Source organism: Hyperolius riggenbachi, chromosome 9 (genome assembly GCF_040937935.1).
Source record: "Hyperolius riggenbachi isolate aHypRig1 chromosome 9, aHypRig1.pri, whole genome shotgun sequence".
Lineage (NCBI taxonomy): Eukaryota > Metazoa > Chordata > Amphibia > Anura > Hyperoliidae > Hyperolius > Hyperolius riggenbachi.
The window spans coordinates 187,002,210-187,022,254 of record NC_090654.1 but is presented as its reverse complement, the minus strand read 5'-3'; the positions used below and the strand labels follow the sequence as shown (position 1 = coordinate 187,022,254).

At 45.7% G+C, this 20,045-nt stretch overlaps 1 protein-coding gene across 5 annotated transcripts in view; it reads left to right on the top strand.

The window, feature by feature from the left end:
• Window positions 1-20,045, top strand: part of PRICKLE2 (prickle planar cell polarity protein 2) — a 500,639-nt gene that overhangs the window by 419,508 nt on the left and 61,086 nt on the right. For all 5 annotated transcript variants that reach the window (XM_068253797.1, XM_068253798.1, XM_068253799.1 and 2 more), the window contains one exon: window positions 1,957-2,143. In XM_068253797.1, coding sequence (XP_068109898.1) covers window positions 1,957-2,143 — 187 coding nt within the window. The remainder of the gene's footprint in view (window positions 1-1,956; window positions 2,144-20,045) is intronic.

The window sequence follows — 20,045 nt, the reverse complement described above, 5'->3', positions numbered from 1 at the left end:
CAATTCAGTGCATTAAAGGACATTAAATATATCTTATAGGGATCGGTTGAAAAGGGCGCCTGAGCTGCCTGTATGAAAAGGGCGCCGCCATAGACATCAATGTTATTTCTGGAAATATGGGCTACAAGGTGTAGAAAAGGGCGCCTGAGTTTTGATATAGGCTACAAGTGGGCTTCCCTTTGTAGCCCATATTTTTTCGGCTACAAGGTTTTCGGCTACAAGCGGGCTCCCCTTTGTAGCCCATATTTTTTTCGGCTACAGTAAGGTGCCCCTCTGTAGCCCATATTATTGACTTTTTTTTGTAGCCGAATTTTTTATATGGGCTACAAGCACTGTAAGCCGAATTATTTCATTCCCCCACTATCCATGGCGGCCTGGAGGGGGAATAGTAATTAACACATCCCGGAGTTTTTTTCTAGCCGAAGTTTGTATATAGGCTACACCAGGCGCCTTGGTTTTTTTGTAGCCGAAGTTTTTATATGGGCTACACCAAGCGTCTTTTTGTAGCCGAAGTTTATATGGGCTACACCAGGCGCCTTTTTTGTAGCCGAAGTTGGTATATATAAGGGCTCCACCAGGCGCCCTTTTTTACCGGCGCCCTTTTCATGTAGACCCATATTATATACATTATATAACTCCAGTAACAGAGATACAGTAGTACTGCTTTTTGTGTGTGTGTGTGTGTGTGGGTGGGGGGGGGGGGGTATCCAGCAATCCAAAGGCCTGAAAATATTTAATTAAGCTCTTCAGTTCTGCAGATCTGAGGCATGTTGCTATTGCTCTGAGATCTCATCTCAATGTAATTACATAAAATTCCTTAGAGTCTGAAGTGCCCTCTTTCCCCCCTGACCTGCTCACTGCAATATTTACAGTACAACCTAACCTAAAATTGGACAAGACTAATTCTGAAAGCAGTCATGTTGATTTGTGTAACTTATATGTCTCACCATTGAAACTGATATGGAAAAAAAAATTAGTTTGTACAGCTGAGTACCAGTCCATGCAAAAACTAGGATACCACCTCCTCATGTGGATGCATGGTTTCTGTAATGCAGGGATTGTGAAAACTATATCTTGAATCTTATTGTTCTTCCTTTTTTGTGTAACATGGTCACACCTGATTGACTTCCCCTGAGGCTGAGGCTGGAGAATAGAGGAAGCAGGCTGTACTGCAGTTCCAAGCATATCTGACCCATGACAAAGGTCTTCTGTCCAGCACTTTGCTTTTCATACACACTATATACTGTATTTGTTCAAACACTAGTTTAGAGTGCTGTGCACAGGTCATGTGATAGCTGTTTTAGGGCAATTAAAGAGTACTTATAGTGGCGCGGCCTGGTGAGTTGGGCGCTGGACCATGCCAATAGTGAAAATATCGCTAATTAATATTTTCCTGTTGACTTACCCAGTGCCTGTTCTCACATTAACCCTCCCTGTTAATGCCTAACACTACCTCACCCCTCATAGTGCCTAAAACTAACCCCCTCCTAAAAATCTAACTCTAAGCCCCACCTCCCCCCCCCCCCCCCCCTTCCCCATCTGGCACCCAACTACCAGCCGTTCAACTACTAATAACCGATTGACTAGTATTTAATTTAAGTAATGTGGCTACTAATAGTCAATCGCCTACTATTGTACCCAACTCACCGCCATATACCTGAAATTTACATTGCGGTCTATTACGCAGCTACTGAAGGGGGGGTCCTAAATGATCTGCTTTGCAAAGAAAGTTATTCAGGCTTTTTCTCTTCATATGTGTGCCATTTAGCTTGTATAAGAAATAAAGACAGCTGAAGTATAATTACTTTTGGAGAGTGTATAAGATAACTGTACAAATGATTTTTTTAATATACTTTTTATAGTATTTTAAATGCAGATACTGTTTTATTTGCTGCCTGCCATGTCTTGTGAACTGTCTGTCTCCCTCTGATAAACTGATCACTCCTCTGCTGTTAGATTATTTTTGCAGATGAATGTACAGAAGCGGAGGGCAGACACTGGCATATGAAACACTTTTGTTGCTTTGAATGTGAAACCGTTCTTGGAGGCCAAAGGTATATAATGAAGGAAGGACGTCCGTACTGCTGTAACTGCTTTGAATCTCTGTATGCGGAGTACTGTGACACCTGCGCACAACACATAGGTAAGAGCTGTTGCATTGCAATCACTTTTCTTTTAACAGTTTAGGATTGCAGAATGTCCTGATTGCTATTATATCCATACAGCTATTAACTAAATGTCTGTTTTAATATATGAATAAAAGAGGACCTTGCTGCATGCCTGAACAATACATAGCCACAAAGAATGATTTGTACTCACCTGAATCATGTGGCCATTTCTGCCACCCCACATCACTTGTCAGCCTCTGCCACATATTCCCCTGAAGGTCAGAGGGTTTGAGGCAGACATCACCCACAGAAAGGGCTTAGGTCCAAGAACTGTTGTATATAAATCTTTATGTTGTTTTAACCTAGCTACTGCTTGCATTGCTTTAAAATAAGCAGGTCACTGGAACACCTCTCTGACTAATATCCTTTGATTACCTAGGCCAGCTTATGTTTTCTGCCCCTAAGCCAACCTTCTTGTGCCTCCCTTTCGTGTGCAGCAGCTGCCCTCCCATTCCATTTGCAGCCTCCTGTTTTCATTTGCAGTCTCTTGTTTCATATGCAGCAAATTGTGGGCAACAGCATCCCTAAGCACAGATCTTTGTGGCCTTCCCAAAAACCTGTTCCTGCTGATTGTACGATGGAGTCCCTGATTTACAAACATCTGAGTTAAAGATGACTAATGCTTACTAGAGGGTACCGGCTGTACAGCACACATAGAGGAGGCACAAAAAAGTGAACAGGAAACTCAAACGAGGCACAAAAGGGGCTCAGAGGAGGCAAAAAAATTGGGCAGAGGCAGTACAGAGAAGGCACGAAATGGGGCACAGTTATAGATTAATACACATGTTCCAGCTTGCAGTCAAGTTCAACCTAAGAACAAACCTACAGTCCTTAGCTCATTTATAATGTGGGTAATGCCTGTATATGCCATTACCTTGTGACGAGGACTGAGCTTGCCTTCACTTCCCTACCCCATCCAAGATCACCTACATTGATGAACTGGACTGAAGTCTGACTGTATTAACTATATGCTTTCTTCAAGTGTGTGATCCAAAGACTACTGAAGCCAGGTAGACCAGCAGGCCTACCAGGCAACTGGTATTGTTTAAAAGGAAATAAATATGGCAACCATTATACACCTGTCACTTCCGGTACACTTTAATAATGGTGGAGGGAATTGGAAACAGTTTTTTAACTAATTTTGTTATGGAGAGATGATTTGGATGGACTTGAGAAATCATGAGTGTTTCATTAAATTAAAGTGATCTTTCTTGCCAAAACTTGGCACTAGAACCCAAACCAACTATGCTGAATGCCCCCACGTGTGAAGAATTATCATGCAACACAGGAGAAGTCAGTAGAGAACTGTACGAGAGAAAGGGCTCATTCTGCAGTGCGTCCCTGCTTGCTATTACTGTGAGAGCAATCCCCAGGAACACTTTATACTTATTTTTAAATTATGGGCACGGGAAGGATGTTCTTATGTACATAGTTTGGGGGACTGTCTGTACACCTTAAAGGTGCACTATTGCAAATTAATCATTTTTCAGCTACTGTCATAAAAGATTTTTGCAAGATAAGTAAAGTTTAACATTGTTAAATTGGCTGGTAAAAAACAATCTGTACACTGATATGTCTAAGGTGAGAATCTCCACACCAGCTGAGTTACTGACGTCCAGCTGGCAGGTACAGCCCTCCACACCTAACATTGCTCTGGCTAGCTGCCTCTGCTCCGTGATCTTTGTGTGTTTGCACGTAACCCGGAGATCAGCATTAGGCCCCCTGCACACTCCAAATCTGATTTGCGATTCCGATTTGCGATTCCAATTTTCTCTGGTTGCTATCAAAACAATAAGAAAAATGCAGCATGCAGTACCATTTAAAAATTGCAAATTGGAATCACATGTAAAATTGGAATTGCATGTAGTGTGCCAGAGCTTACTCACAGAGCTACAGCCAGGGACACTGGGAGGAGGGAGATTGCTATCTCAGCCTCACACGGAGGGAGAAGGAGTGACATAGCAGCCAGATGAGCCTGCTAACTGTTGTAATCACATCGGTAATAGTTAGCTGGACATTGGTAACTCAGCTGGTGAGGAGATTCTCACTTCAGACAATAGTGTACAGATTAGTTTTTACCAGCCAATTTAACTATGTTAAACATTGCTAATCTTGCAAAAATCATTTATGACAGTAAGTGAAAAATGATTAATTCGTAATAGTGCCCCTTTAACTTGAGTGCTCCATATCTATTACTATTGATCATTTTAACATACAGTTTTTCCACAAAAAGTAACTGTCCCCAATGATCATTATTTCTGCAGATGGTGAATTTTTGTTTCCCAGCTCCGCGACAGGTTAAGATTTATGAAGTGCACCTAGTGTTATATTGTGGGACCATGATAATGTCAAATGGTGTTTAGTGGTGTTCTCATTCAATTCCCCAAATAACTTCTCCAAATGAGTGGATAGCAGTTGAATCAGCATTGAAAGGTAAAATGTCCCTATGGCTGCAGATACACTAAGGATTAGCCTGCCCAGATAAATGTAATCTTTTACCTCCTAAGCCATCAGAAGGACTTGTCACATTACAGTGAAATTCCCCTTCCAGCGACTGCAGCCTTTGGGAAAGGGGAGGGGCAATGGGATAGCACTGATGGTGGGGTATGGGCATTTTTGTCAGCACTTACCATTCCTCATCATTAACACTGACATCGTTCTTTAGCTTCCCTGTTGCCAAGGGGAGAATATTTTGTTGGTTCTGAATACATTAGCTCTCTGCAGCTCCCAGTTTCTATAAATACATTGTGATGTGCTGGTTACTACGGTAACAATGCATCTTAAAGCTGCTATAGAAAATATAGGTTATGTGGCTGCCGCATCACCCAGGTCCACAATCTCTAGCCCACCATTAGTCCTTTATGAGATTTTAATCAGATTTTTACTCACAACAGCCCTCAGCTCTATTTTTAAAATAGCGCCTGTAATGCGTCATGCACGCGGATATGTGGAATGTGTTTAATAATAAGAGGTTATGCCTTTGATTTGCAGCCATTGTAATGTGTCGATGTTGCAGGCAAGCCGCTCTGCGATTCGAATGGAGACGGGGAGCTTTCAGACAGCTAATTCTTTTGCCGGCGTTCCAGCGGGCTCATCTAAACTGAAGTCGGGGGAGATATTTACTGAATAGCCGGAAGGAAAAGCTATTATAATAGATCCAAGCAGAAAAAACGAAGGGCAGGTCCAGCTCAACATTTCAGTACACAGCTGAAACACTTACATAGGATTGTATTATGTGCCAAAGGAGTATTAAACTCATCCACATACTCATGTGATCATTCCGCTCCCATAATGGCTGCTTAACATGACAAGAATGTTAAGGGGGAATTCCACATTTTCTATAAAAGTGCCATAAATATACACATCTTTTTTCCAGTCCAATGATATCAAAAGGTAGCTTTTTTATTTTTATTCTGCTGCCAGCTATGAATTTGTTTAATGACAACTGTCACTGATCATCTGGTACTCACTCCAATCAAGTAACATATCACCCTAAACACCATAAACAATAATAGAGAGGCATGGGTTCCTGATATGTTTGCCAGATAAATCCATAATTTATATATGGAAAACAATTGCTCAAGTGTTGCTTGATTGCATGCAAGAACCAGCATTTAAAACCAGTTAAAATACATGCAGGAGATCTATTGTCACAATTATGCTCATGACTCTTAGCAGCAGAGCCTGTCTAAAGTAAGCCAGCATAATACACACAACCATGGTGTCACAGCTATGAATTTACAAACCTGTCAGGAAGTTCATATTTTACTTTGTTGCAACCATGACAATGATATTCAGTTTGGAGTACTATTACTATGAGACTGGAAACGTCCACTTTGCTGCAGAGCAGGAGCTGTTGCTGCTTATTTTCTACACCAGGGATACTCCATTGACTGGCACCCCTAGCTGCCAGTTCCCATTAGACACATTGTGAAACATCTGTATTGTACTGTATATGCATTACTTTACATTCTACACGTCACGGACATGCAGATGTAAAAAGTGTTACTACATTGCTAAAACATTTTATTACGGTACATTTCTACGGAATACAATTCAGAAGTCCAACTCAAAGCTGTCAGTAGTGACCGGTTCTTCTGTGCTGACACCTTGTGGCTCCATGACACCACCCATTGCCCTGTCAGTGATGTGATTAATATGAGGGGGGATGTAAAGACAGTCATTTGGGAGTTGTGGTTGTGGTGGGAATTGCAGTCAGTCAGACTTGCTGTGCTCTGACCCAGTGACATTAACCATGACAGTGACAGCACCTGGTCTTGTCCGAGAGAGAGAGAGAGAGAGAGAGAGAGAGAGAGAGAGAGAGAGAAGGAGAGGGAGGAGGTAGAGGAAACTGCGGCTGGTGACACTGCGGTCCCAATGTTTGAGGATCATTGTCAGCCTGTAGCTAGGATTTCTATATTTACAATAAAAATAGCAGTTTTCACAGAAGACTTTTAATGCACCTATTTTTAAAACTGTACCATATTTCTTTTCTTTTAATAATACTAATAAAAAAAAAAAACTTGAGCTACAGCTTCAAACAGCCTAGATAGGAGCCACAATGTCTGCTGTCCACTTCAGAACAAACTTCCATAGTTGCAGGCTGCAGAGTGTGGTCTTCTCACATAGTTCTGTCTGTGCCCAGTAAGATCTTTCTGTGCCCCTTACAGTCTGAACAGGGAGCATGCTGGGAATGAGTATATATGCACTTACACTGCAGCTCAGCCTAACCATTCCCTACGTATCGCAAGACTAAGGTGCTTCTCCCTCCCCTATAGTAGCAGTATATATCATACATTTGGTTTCACAGTGGGACGTTACAGGCGCACGTTAGAGCAGCCTGTAACGCACCCCACCGCACAGCAATGAAAAATCAATGGGCTGTTCACAGTGCCCACGTTGTGTTACATTGTAACGCTGTGCCATAACACAACGTACTGCATGCAGTACTTTACACGCGGCAGAGCCGCGTTAGACTGCTTGCACATGCTCAGTAAAGTTGGGGAGGAGGGGAGAGCGGCCGGGCACATGGCTAATTAATATTCACTGCACTCAGTGATGTGCAGTGTTTACTTCCTTGAGCGGCCGCTCTGTGCGGCGATTGGCCGGGCGGGACCACGTAATGCCGCATGCGTCCAAGAGTGCGCATCACGGCATCACGGACGCCAGAGTGAGCTGTACAACGCGGCTCACTCTGACGTCCACATCAGAGAGCACCAGGCATTGCGTTAGGGGCACGTTATGCGACCTTAACGTCCCCTAAAACGCAACATCCTGGTGTGAAACCAGCCTTAAGGAAACTTAACAGGAAGAAAAAAAACAGTAGTTTGACTTACCTGGGACTCCTTCCAGCCCCCTGCAGTCCTTCTGTGCCTGCGCAGTGGTTCTGCAATGCCCCAGTCACCTACAGCACCCTCTACCAACTGGATGCGGTCCACGCCTCTTGATCGTGTTCCTGTGAATGGGAGCATTCTGCTCATGTGCAATATGTAAACATTTCTACAGCGCATACACAGAACGCTCCAGACAATAGGAGCGTGATCTTCACTTCAGATTAAGAAATTACTTCATAGATCCTTACTCATTGCTTAATGTGTGTTAAAGTGGTAATCATGTGCTTAGACCTACACAGAGATGATCAGCAGTGCAGAAAAACTAAAGTTTAAAAACGAGGAAGATGTGTTGCTGGCATTTTCAAGCAGTGATAAAGCACACTTTCCTGTCAGTAAATGGCTTCTGAGAGTAGGAAAGCGATAAAAGGGGTCAATAATTCATAGATTTGAGCTCTGACATACTGCAATGCATATGTTATTGAGAAGAGACAATGAAACAGTAAAAACTTAAAAACTAGATTTAAAAACTATAAAATAAAACGGTGGGATATCTTAAAAAGTCATTTTTAGGAGAAGGAGGACATATACAACTGTTTTTCTCATCAATTTATTTTCACCTCGGATGTCCTTTAAACATATGGCTGCAGTTCCAATATTAGCATTTCTGCTCTTGAGAGCCAGTACCTCATCCAAGTAGTCTATATCAATAACAGCTGCCATTTTGTTGAAGCCCTTAGTGACAGTTTTCAAAAACTGACCATAGCAACTCTGCCACCCAAGCAGCTGCAGCCTTGAAAAATGGGCGTGCAAAGATTTGTATAGGAACGAACAAGGCTGATTGCATAAATACAGTGCAGTGCTCTCTGGATCTTGTGTACTTGTTTTTGTCCTAGGAGGCAGTTTCGGTAGATCAGATTTTGAAGGAACACACAGGATAAATAGGAATCATTTGGCCCACCCAGCCTGCTCACTCTTTACTCAGTGCAACATCTATAAACCTCCTTTGATCTTGGGTCTCTCCTGCTAAACAGTAATTACTCACATTTCTATGTGTCACCTCCAGTCATTTTCACAGCATGCACTAGTGTTGACTTTTCCTTTGAAAAACACTTTCCCATCTGTGTTTTTGGAAGTATCTTTTACATCCTGCTCTTGTTTCTCTTTATAAGAGAGAGCTGCCGTCAGGCATCTTATCTGCAGGGCATATGACTGCCAGTTGTTGGTAAAGTAAGGAAAAGTCCTGCATATCTTTGTCATATTTTACATAGGCCTCATATGAGGCCTTCTATGCTAGATGTCCTGCCACTGCTTTCCAGCATTCCTGAAATGTTCTGGAGTCATTTCAAAGATGTCAGCGGTCTAGTGAGGAAATGTGGAGACTAAAACCATTTGGAGTGCAGATGTTTCATGAAATTAATTTTTTTGTTTTTTTCATGCAAAATGTAGATAAATATATTAATATTTCTATTCTGCAACCAGTAGATTGAACTCCTGAGGAAAGAGATCTAGTCCTAACAAATTGCTAAGTGATGCTGTGTAATAGAAGTAACATCTGTTAAGTCTTAGCTGGTCATAATATCAGCTGGACTTCCAAGTAGGAAAATCCAGCCACACATCTGTCCTCCAGCACAACCATGTCCCTCCCTGACTCAACTGTGCTCCTTATGGCTTATCATACATGACCTCTGCACCTATGTTATGTCAAAGCCAATTAGTACACACATGGAGGGTGGGAAGTACAGTTGGATCCCAGACAAACTTTTACTTGACTTGCAGGACCTGGAGAGGCTCAGTAGTTTCCTATCTTGTTCCCGTCACGTGCAGGTTAATAAGGGCGAATAATAATGTAGCTTTACCGCCATTATATTTTTGTGAACCTCACTTACAGTTCAGGTTAAATAAGGTATTCAGGCTGGAGTGAGCATATGAGGCAGCAAATAAACAAACTTGCACGTACCAGACGCAATATTCAGATTGAACTCCTGGGTCCTATATACCGGGGCTTTTCAACCTTTTCACTAATTGTACCACTTCTTTCTCCTGAAAATTTTCAAGTACCACCAGTGTGCCTGCGCAGTCGAGCAGACCCGATCTGGCTCGGTTGCATCTGCCCGAGCAGAGAGCGGTTACTGCGCATGCGCGAATGCCTACAAGCCCTGACAAGAAGATTTTTGGGGGATCCTTGCACTGGATTCCCTCTACTGAGGAGGAAGGTGGAAGCCTCTTTATGATCCAGAGCTAAATAACCCCCAGGGGCACTGTTTTTTTTCCCCTTACAGGTACACTTACAGCTTTTCTTACAGGTACACCTGCCGGGTTACAACTGATCTGAGGTACACTCAGATCAGCGGTAACCTGGCAGCAGTGAAGAGACAGCCAGGGGAACTGTGCAAAGTGACAGCGTGTATACTACAAATACAAGTGATCAGTGATGTCACTTCCTGTATTTGAAGTATATGTGCCATCCATGTGCACCGTTCGCCTGGCTGATCTGAGGTCTAAAGTATTCAGGGCAGCACAGTAAGGAGCAAGTGAAGGAGAGTGAACTTTGGGAAGACAGGACCATGACAAGTGGCAGGCAAACCTGTTGCGTACCACCTAGCCAACAGCAGAGTACCACTGGTGGTACGCGTACCACAGGTTGAAAAGCCATGCTAAATACAATACAATACAATAACATTTCTATAGCGCTTTTCTCCCATAGGACTCAAAGCACTTCATATTCACCCTATACAGGACAATCTCCTGATCCTATGCTAAACACTGAGCCTTCATTCTATTACAGCCCTTTCACTGCATATTCTCCCATTTATGACTGCCATGTTGTCCAGGGCTGGATTATATACTACAGTACTGGCTATAAGACCCTCTGCCTCCTGATTTATTGATTGAAAGAGTGATCACACCCATACACATTCACCCAAATTACATTCATTCAAATCACATTCATTCCCCCTCCAGGAGGCCGCAATTCATTATTCTAGCTCAGGGCTGCTTCACTGTTACCTGCAGGCCACGCTGCATACAGCAGTTATGCTAGGAATACACCATACGTTTTTTCAGCAGATAGATGGTTCGATAGATAATTTCTGTCATGTCCGATCTTATTTTCAATCCTTTTTCTGATCGATTTCTCATAGAAGTGAATTGAAATTGATAAAAAAAAGATAATAAAATCGATCGGAAATTCGATCGAAAATAAGATCGGACAGTAAATCGACTGAAAAACCTCATCGTGTATTCCCAGTATCAGACAGCTGTGTGCCCCCACTCCAGATGTTTAGAGATTAGAGTCAGATCTGCATATCTGCAAATTAAAATGCACTATTATTAAATGTATGCCCATGCTGGAGGTTTTACCTTGATTTCAATGTTGTCTTTGAAATTATCTTGTGAACCGGACGTGCAGTTCCATGATTTCAGTCCTGTGAAATACTTTTGGCGTTCGTTTAATTGAGGGTACCCAGCGGGAAACCTCATAGACCAAAGGCCACTCCCTACTTGCAGCCACTTGGTTTCATCCACTGATTTGTAAAACATAGCAGACCCAGCGGGAAACACTAATGCTAAAATTGCACACCAAGACCCTTGCCGACGGCCTTCGCCAGCTTCGGAAAACTTTGCTAAACCTGTTTAGGTTGGTGGCATGGATAGTGTTTCCTGATGGTCCCCTATTTCTTACAAATAAATTGACACTACCAAGTTGCCAGTTGCAGGAAGTGGCTGTGGGTCTTCACAAGTCATCTCTAGTGTTGGGCGAACATCTAGATGTTCGGGTTCGGGCCGAACAGGCCGAACATGGCCGCGATGTTCGGGTGTTCGACCCGAACTCCGAACATAATGGAAGTCAATGGGGACCCGAACTTTTGTGGTTTGTAAAGCCTCCTTACATGCCACATACCCCAAATTTACAGGGTATGTGCACCTTGGGAGTGGGTACAAGAGGAAAAAAAAATTAGCAAAAAGAGCTTATAGTTTTTGAGAAAATCGATTTTAAAGTTTCAAAGGGAAAACTGTCTTTTAAATGCGGGAAATGTCTGTTTTCTTTGCACAGGTAACATGTTTTTTGTCGGCATGCAGTCATAAATGTAATACATATAAGAGGTTCCAGGAAAAGGGACCGGTAACGCTAACCCAGCAGCAGCACACGTGATGGAACAGGAGGAGGGTGGCGCAGGAGGAGAAGAAGGCCACGCTTTGTGAGACAACAACCCCGGCCTTGCATGAGGGCAAGAAGCGTGCGGATAGCAGGCTTTGTACCGCCATGCAGTCATAAATGTAATAAAGATAAGTGGTTCAATAAACAGGGACCACGCGGCAACGCTAACCCAGCAGCAGCAGACGTGATGGAACAGGAGGAGGCGCAGGAGGAGAAGGCCACGCTTTGTGAGACACAACAACCCAGGCCTTGCATGAGGGCAAGAAGCGTGCGGATAGCATGCTTTGTACCGCCATGCAGTCATAAATGTAATAAAGATAAGTGGTTCAATAAACAGGGACCACGCGGCAACGCTAACCCAGCAGCAGCACACGTGATGGAACAGGAGGAGGGTGGCGCAGGAGGAGAAGAAGGCCACGCTTTGTGAGACACAACAACCCCGGCCTTGCATGAGGGCAAGAAGCGTGCGGATAGCAGGCTTTGTACCGCCATGCAGTCATAAATGTAATAAAGATAAGTGGTTCAATAAACAGGGACCACGCGGCAACGCTAACCCAGCAGCAGCAGACGTGATGGAACAGGAGGAGGCGCAGGAGGAGAAGGCCACGCTTTGTGAGACACAACAACCCAGGCCTTGCATGAGGGCAAGAAGCGTGCGGATAGCATGCTTTGTACCGCCATGCAGTCATAAATGTAATAAAGATAAGTGGTTCAATAAACAGGGACCACGCGGCAACGCTAACCCAGCAGCAGCAGACGTGATGGAACAGGAGCAGGCGCAGGAGGAGAAGGCCACGCTTTGTGAGACACAACAACCCAGGCCTTGCATGAGGGCAAGAAGCGTGCGGATAGCATGCTTTGTACCGCCATGCAGTCATAAATGTAATAAAGATAAGTGGTTCAATAAACAGGGACCACGCGGCAACGCTAACCCAGCAGCAGCAGACGTGATGGAACAGGAGCAGGCGCAGGAGGAGAAGGCCACGCTTTGTGAGACACAACAACCCAGGCCTTGCATGTGGACAAAAAGCGTGCGGATATAGCAGCAATGCTTTTTGCCGCCATGCAGTCATAAATGTAATACAGATGAGAGGTTCAATAAACAGGGCCCGGAAACGCAACACCATCCCAGATGTTCATTGGTCATGTTACTTGGTTGGGGTCCTGGAGTGTTGCGTAGTCATTTCCAATCCAGGATTGATTCATTTTAATTTGAGTCAGACGGTCTGCATTTTCTGTAGAGAGGCGGATACGCCGATCTGTGACGATGCCTCCGGCAGCACTGAAACAGCGTTCCGACATAACGCTGGCTGCCGGGCAAGCCAGCACCTCTATTGCGTACATTGCCAGTTCGTGCCAGGTGTCTAGCTTCGATACCCAATAGTTGAAGGGTGCAGATGGATGGTTCGACACAGCTACGCCATCTGACATGTAGTCCTTGACCATCTTCTCCAGGCGATCGGTGTTGGAGGTGGATCTGCACGCTTGCTGTTCAGTGGGCTGCGGCTGCATGGGTGTCAGAAAATTTTCCCACTCCAAGGACACTGCCGATACCATTCCCTTTTGGGTACTAGCTGCGGCTTGCGTTGTCTGCTGCCCTCCTGGTCGTCCTGGGTTTGCGGAAGTCAGTCTGTCTGCGTACAACTGGCTAGAGGAGGGGGAGGATGTCAATCTCCTCTCTAAAGTCTCCACAAGGGCCTGCTGGTATTCTTCCATTTTGACCTGTCTGACTCTTTCTTCAAGCAGTTTTGGAACATTGTGTTTGTACCGTGGATCCAGAAGGGTATAAACCCAGTAATTGGTGTTGTCCAGAATGCGCACAATGCGTGGGTCACGTTCAATGCAGTCTAGCATGAATTGAGCCATGTGTGCCAGAGTCCTACCAGAATCCTCATCATCCTCTTGTGAGCGTTGTGATAGTTGTTGTGATGCATCATAGTCGTCACCTTCCTCCTGGTCTGCTTCTGCTGACCATTCGCGTTGAATTGTGGAAGTCCAACGTGCACCGCTCTGGCCCTCGTCAGTGGTGGCATGAAATTCCTGCTCCAACTCCAGCTGTTCCTCCTCCTCTTCTTCGTCATAGCTGCTGGGGCCAGCGTTCCCTGAGGCGGATGGCCTGATGTTGGTACCATCACGCTGATCGTTTTCTCCTTCAGATTCCCCCAGTTGCATCATGACAGCTGTTTCCTTGATTTTTAACATCGACCTCTTCAGTAAACACAGCAGTGGTATGGTAATGCTGACTGAAGAGTTGTCACTGCTCACAAGCAACGTGGATTGCTCAAAATTTTGGAGGACTTGGCAGAGGTCCAACATGTTGGCCCAATCGGATCCACAGAAGCTTGGCAGCTGGCCGGATGCGCCTCGGTACTGCGCCGTCATGTACTGGACCACTGCACTCTTCTGCTCGCAAAAGCGGGCTAGCATGTGCAGCGTAGAATTCCAGCGCGTAGGGACATCACACAGCAAGCGATGGTGGGGGAGATTGAAGCGCTCCTGCATCTTGGCGAGTGCCCCCGAAGCAGTACTGGAATTTCTACAATGTTTGGACACTCGACGCACCTTCAACAGCAGATCGGGCACGCCTGGGTATGTCCTCAGGAACCGCTGAACTACTAGGTTCATCACGTGCGCCAGGCAAGGGATGTGTGTCAGCTTAGCCAACCTTAAAGCGCGAATGAGATTACTCCCATTATCACACACAACCATGCCCGGTTTCAGGTCCAGCGGTGCCAGCCACAAATCCGTCTGTTCCTTTATTCCCCTCCAAATTTCCTCCCCTGTGTGCTGCTTATCCCCAAGGCAGATTAGCTTCAGCAACGCTTGCTGACGCATGCCAACAGCTGTGCTGCACTGCTTCCACGATCCTACTGCTGCTGGGTTAGCGTTTCCGGATGAGGTACAGCTTTGAGATGCGTTGGAGGAGAAGGAGTCAGAGAGGTAGGTGCTGCTGTTGTTATCCAGTGGGAGGGACGGCGGTGCAGCTGTTTGTGGCGTGGGCAACACCCGTGCCGTAGCAGGTGAGGAATCGCTGCCAGGCTCCACAAGGTTCACCCAGTGCGCGGTAAGGGAGATGTATCGACCCTGGCCGAACGCACTCGTCCAGGTGTCAGTGGTGAGGTGAACCTTGCAGGCAACGGCATTCTTCAAGCTTCGGGTTATTTTGCTGACCACGTGCTCATGCAACTCAGGCACTGCAGAGCGTGCAAAGTGGTAGCGGCTGGGAACCACGTAACGTGGGATGGCCACTGACATCATGCCCTTGAAGCTGTTTGTCTCCACCAATCGATATGGCAGCATTTCGCAGGCCAGAAGCTTGGCTATGCTGGCTGTTACTGCCACGGCCCGGGGGTCATTTGCTGGCAATTTCCTCTTGCGCTCAAACATCTCCGACACAGACAACTGAACCGTAGCGCTGCACACGGAAGGGCTGTTGGTTGTTGTGTTTGATGAACACTGGGAGACCTCAAGAGCACTACTCCGGAAAGTGACAGTGTCAGCGTCGTCTGATGTTTGTGAATGTTGTGAACCACGCAATGGCTGGGCTACTGCTGCTGCTGAGGCGGGTCTGGTGAACCCAAGGGAGGCAGTGTTGTTTCTGGTACCCTGTCCTGACGCGTTTGCCCAAAGAGTGGGATGTTTGGATAGCATGTGACGGCTCATGCTGGTGGTGGAGAGGTTGTTAATATTTTTCCCCCTGCTCAGGCGGGTCTTGCACACCTTGCAAATCGCCATGGTAACATCCTCAGTGCAGTCTTCAAAGAAAGCCCAGACTTTGGAGCACCTGCCTCCTTGCTGGCGATTTCTGTTTGCTCCTCTTTTGCCTCTCACTTGAACTTCCACGCTTGTGGTGCCTGAAATTGCGCGCCGCCTACCTTGTGGCACAAGGCGAACTCGTGCAGCAGTGTGTTCTTCAACAGACTCATCTGTGCTGCTGCTACGACGGCGATGTTCTCGTTCACAAACAAAATCTGGGTCTCTGTCCACATTGTCCATACCCTCCTCTTCCATCTCCTCAAACTCGTCATATGTCATTGTGGGCCACCGCCGTGGAGTAGAGCTCCCCACAACAACCTCTGCGCAGCACACTCCAACGTCGTCTTCCAGATCTTGTCGGCCGACCTCCTGCAATTGCAACCCCTCCTGCCCAAATTGCTCTGGGATTTGGGTTTCCGAGTCCTCTTCGGACTCGCCTTGTATTTCAGTGCGCGGTGCATTTCCCACAGTTAACGGTTGTGAATCCAGGCACAACATTTCTGGCTGTTCCTCCATTGACCTTTGAAAGGTGGAAGTTTGTTGGGCTGGGAATAGCTCCTGCGAATACCCCATTGTGTCCTGAGGTAATTCATCGGACTGGTTATCTGGCAGTTGTGTGCGTGGTGTCGCTGCCGGTTGTGTCAGCTTTGTGCCCACTGGCTCCTTGTAACTGGCTGAGGACTCGGACCTCGTGCGTGATGTGCTGGTGCTGCTTAACCCACTGCTGGACGCTTGAGAGGTCATCCAAGTAATTATCTGGTCCTGTTCTTTTGGATTTGTGAGGGTTGTTGTCCTGGACAACATGGGCGGTATTGAGTGGGTTTTCTTGGGTGCTCCCCTGTGGCCTGTACGTGAACCGTCAGGGGAAACACCTCTTCCCTTGCCCCTCCCTCTTTCACCGGATTTCTTCCTCATTTCACTTATCCTTACAGTACACGCTGACTGGCAGCAGTACAGTGGCAGTACAGAAATGCTATACAGTACCACTATTCCCAGCAGCGACACAGAGCACAATGCTATACAGTGACGGGTGAGCGGTGTACCACTATTCCCAGCAGACACAGAACAGTACACAGAATGCTATATAGTGTGGCTGAACGAGCGGTGTACCACTATTCCCAGCAGACACAGAACAGTACACAGAATGCTATATAGTGTGGCTGAATGAGCGGTGTACTACTGTTCCCAGCAGACACAGAACAGTACACAGAATGCTATATAGTGTGGCTGAACGAGCGGTGTACTACTGTTCCCAGCAGACACAGAACAGTACACAGAATGCTATATAGTGTGGCTGAACGAGCGGTGTACCACTATTCCCAGCAGACACAGAACAGTACACAGAATGCTATATAGTGTGGCTGAACGAGCGGTGTACTACTGTTCCCAGCAGACACAGAACAGTACACAGAATGCTATATAGTGTGGCTGAACGAGCGGTGTACTACTGTTCCCAGCAGACACAGAACAGTACACAGAATGCTATATAGTGTGGCTGAACGAGCGGTGTACTACTGTTCCCAGCAGACACAGAACAGTACACAGAATGCTATATAGTGTGGCTGAACGAGCGGTGTACTACTGTTCCCAGCAGACACAGAACAGTACACAGAATGCTATATAGTGTGGCTGAACGAGCGGTGTACCACTATTCCCAGCAGACACAGAACAGTACACAGAATGCTATATAGTGTGGCTGAACGAGCGGTGTACTACTGTTCCCAGCAGACACAGAACAGTACACAGAATGCTATATAGTGTGGCTGAACGAGCGGTGTACCACTATTCCCAGCAGACACAGAACAGTACACAGAATGCTATATAGTGTGGCTGAACGAGCGGTGTACTACTGTTCCCAGCAGACACAGAACAGTACACAGAATGCTATATAGTGTGGCTGAACGAGCGGTGTACCACTATTCCCAGCAGACACAGAACAGTACACAGAATGCTATATAGTGTGGCTGAACGAGCGGTGTACTACTGTTCCCAGCAGACACAGAACAGTACACAGAATGCTATATAGTGTGGCTGAACGAGCGGTGTACCACTGTTCCCAGCAGACACAGAACAGTACACAGAATGCTATATAGTGTGGCTGAACGAGCGGTGTATTACTGTTCCCAGCAGACACAGAACAGTACACAGAATGCTATATAGTGTGGCTGAACGAGCGGTGTACTACTGTTCCCAGCAGACACAGAACAGTACACAGAATGCTATATAGTGTGGCTGAACGAGCGGTGTACTACTGTTCCCAGCAGACACAGAACAGTACACAGAATGCTATATAGTGTGGCTGAACGAGCGGTGTACTACTGTTCCCAGCAGACACAGAACAGTACACAGAATGCTATATAGTGTGGCTGAACGAGCGGTGTACTACTGTTCCCAGCAGACACAGAACAGTACACAGAATGCTATATAGTGTGGCTGAACGAGCGGTGTACTACTGTTCCCAGCAGACACAGAACAGTACACAGAATGCTATATAGTGTGGCTGGACGAGCGGTGTACTACTGTTCCCAGCAGACACAGAACAGTACACAGAATGCTATATAGTGTGGCTGAACGAGCGGTGTACTACTGTTCCCAGCAGACACAGAACAGTACACAGAATGCTATATAGTGTGGCTGAACGAGCGGTGTACTACTGTTCCCAGCAGACACAGAACAGTACACAGAATGCTATATAGTGTGGCTGAACGAGCGGTGTACTACTGTTCCCAGCAGACACAGAACAGTACACAGAATGCTATATAGTGTGGCTGAACGAGCGGTGTACTACTGTTCCCAGCAGACACAGAACAGTACACAGAATGCTATATAGTGTGGCTGAACGAGCGGTGTACTACTGTTCCCAGCAGACACAGAACAGTACACAGAATGCTATATAGTGTGGCTGAACGAGCGGTGTACTACTGTTCCCAGCAGACACAGAACAGTACACAGAATGCTATATAGTGTGGCTGAACGAGCGGTGTACTACTGTTCCCAGCAGACACAGAACAGTACACAGAATGCTATATAGTGTGGCTGAACGAGCGGTGTACTACTGTTCCCAGCAGCGACACACAATGACTGGGGGGGACCCTGGCTAGCGTGGCTGGAGCGCGAACTACCCTGCCTGCCTACCCAAAGCTAAACCCACAGACAAATGGCGGAGATATGACGTGGTTCGGGTATTTATTTACCCGAACCACGTGACAGTTCGGCCAATCAGAGCGCGTTCGGGTCCGAACCACGTGACCCGTTCGGCCAATCACAGCGCTAGCCGAACGTTCGGGGAACGTTCGGCCATGCGCTCTTAGTTCGGCCATATGGCCGAACGGTTTGGCCGAGCACCGTCAGGTGTTCGGCCGAACTCGAACATCACCCGAACAGGGTGATGTTCTGCAGAACCCGAACAGTGGCGAACACTGTTCGCCCAACACTAGTCATCTCCATACATACTTTTAGCTTGCAAGGCACATTTTTTTTCTTTTGCTGCAATTGCCATGGATGGGCTGTTTCATCTGTTGCAATGGTTTCTGGAAAGCATACTCAGGGCATTTTACCATGTCTGAAAAAAACATAGCTGGAAGTGAAAATATATATATTTTTAGTAACATCACTTTCATTACATTTTATTTAATGAAACTGGAGTAGCATGTTAAATGGTACATGCTACATCATTTAGAAAATGGCCTTCTCTGAAGCAGGAAGGTAAAACTCAGTGTTCAGCCGTTCCCAGACTTTTCCACTACTGCCCTGTTTAATGTATGATGAAGAATTTCCTCCCCATTCATCACAGATAACAGCAGAAACATATTCCACAGTTTTCAGCCAAACAGCTCCTGGGAACGGGTGACACAGCTTAGGCAGATTAAATATGCTGCACTTTTAGCTACTAAGAAGCTGCTGAGTATCGTGCTAAAAAATATAATGCACCTCGGAAGATTATAGCACAGAACCACTAAAACCAACAGTTTGGTTGGAGTTCTTATTTCTACATGGAAATTGCAAGAGGCGACATTCAAGATCAAGGGGTGTTAGTAAAAGCCTTCACATCTGGACCCTATTGCCTACTCATTGCAGCAGGTGCTTTGTGGGAAGAATGGAAAAAAATGCAAAAGTGATTGGGTGTAAATAAAGGAAAATTGTACTGCCATAATCCTCCTTGATAGGATCTACTTCTGATCTTTGCACATGTGAGTTGTAACTCTATAAAGACACCTGGAAAAGATTTATTACAGATATGGAAAGATTATTTAAAAGGAAAAGTGTTTTTTTTATTTTATTTTTATTTTTTTGTGTGCTTTTTTTAAGGTTGGGTGAGGGTTAGAATGTCTATCATGTTTTTGTAAATGTCTTTGTCTCTCACTTCTCAGAGACACAATAAGCAGTTAAAGGACATTTTTCCAAAAGCAAGGCAAAATCTGGTCTCAGAGAGTTCACAGATGGCCAGAAAAACGTACCCCCACCTCGAATTATCTGAAGCTAAAAAGAAAGCTGACGTTTTGCAAAACTTTCACTTTAAAGGGTTGTATAGTTGCACCACTGACAATTCAGCTGTCACTTTAACCACTTCCTTACCCTGGTCATTTTTACAGTTCACCAAAGCCTTGATTACTTTGGCAATAACTTTAT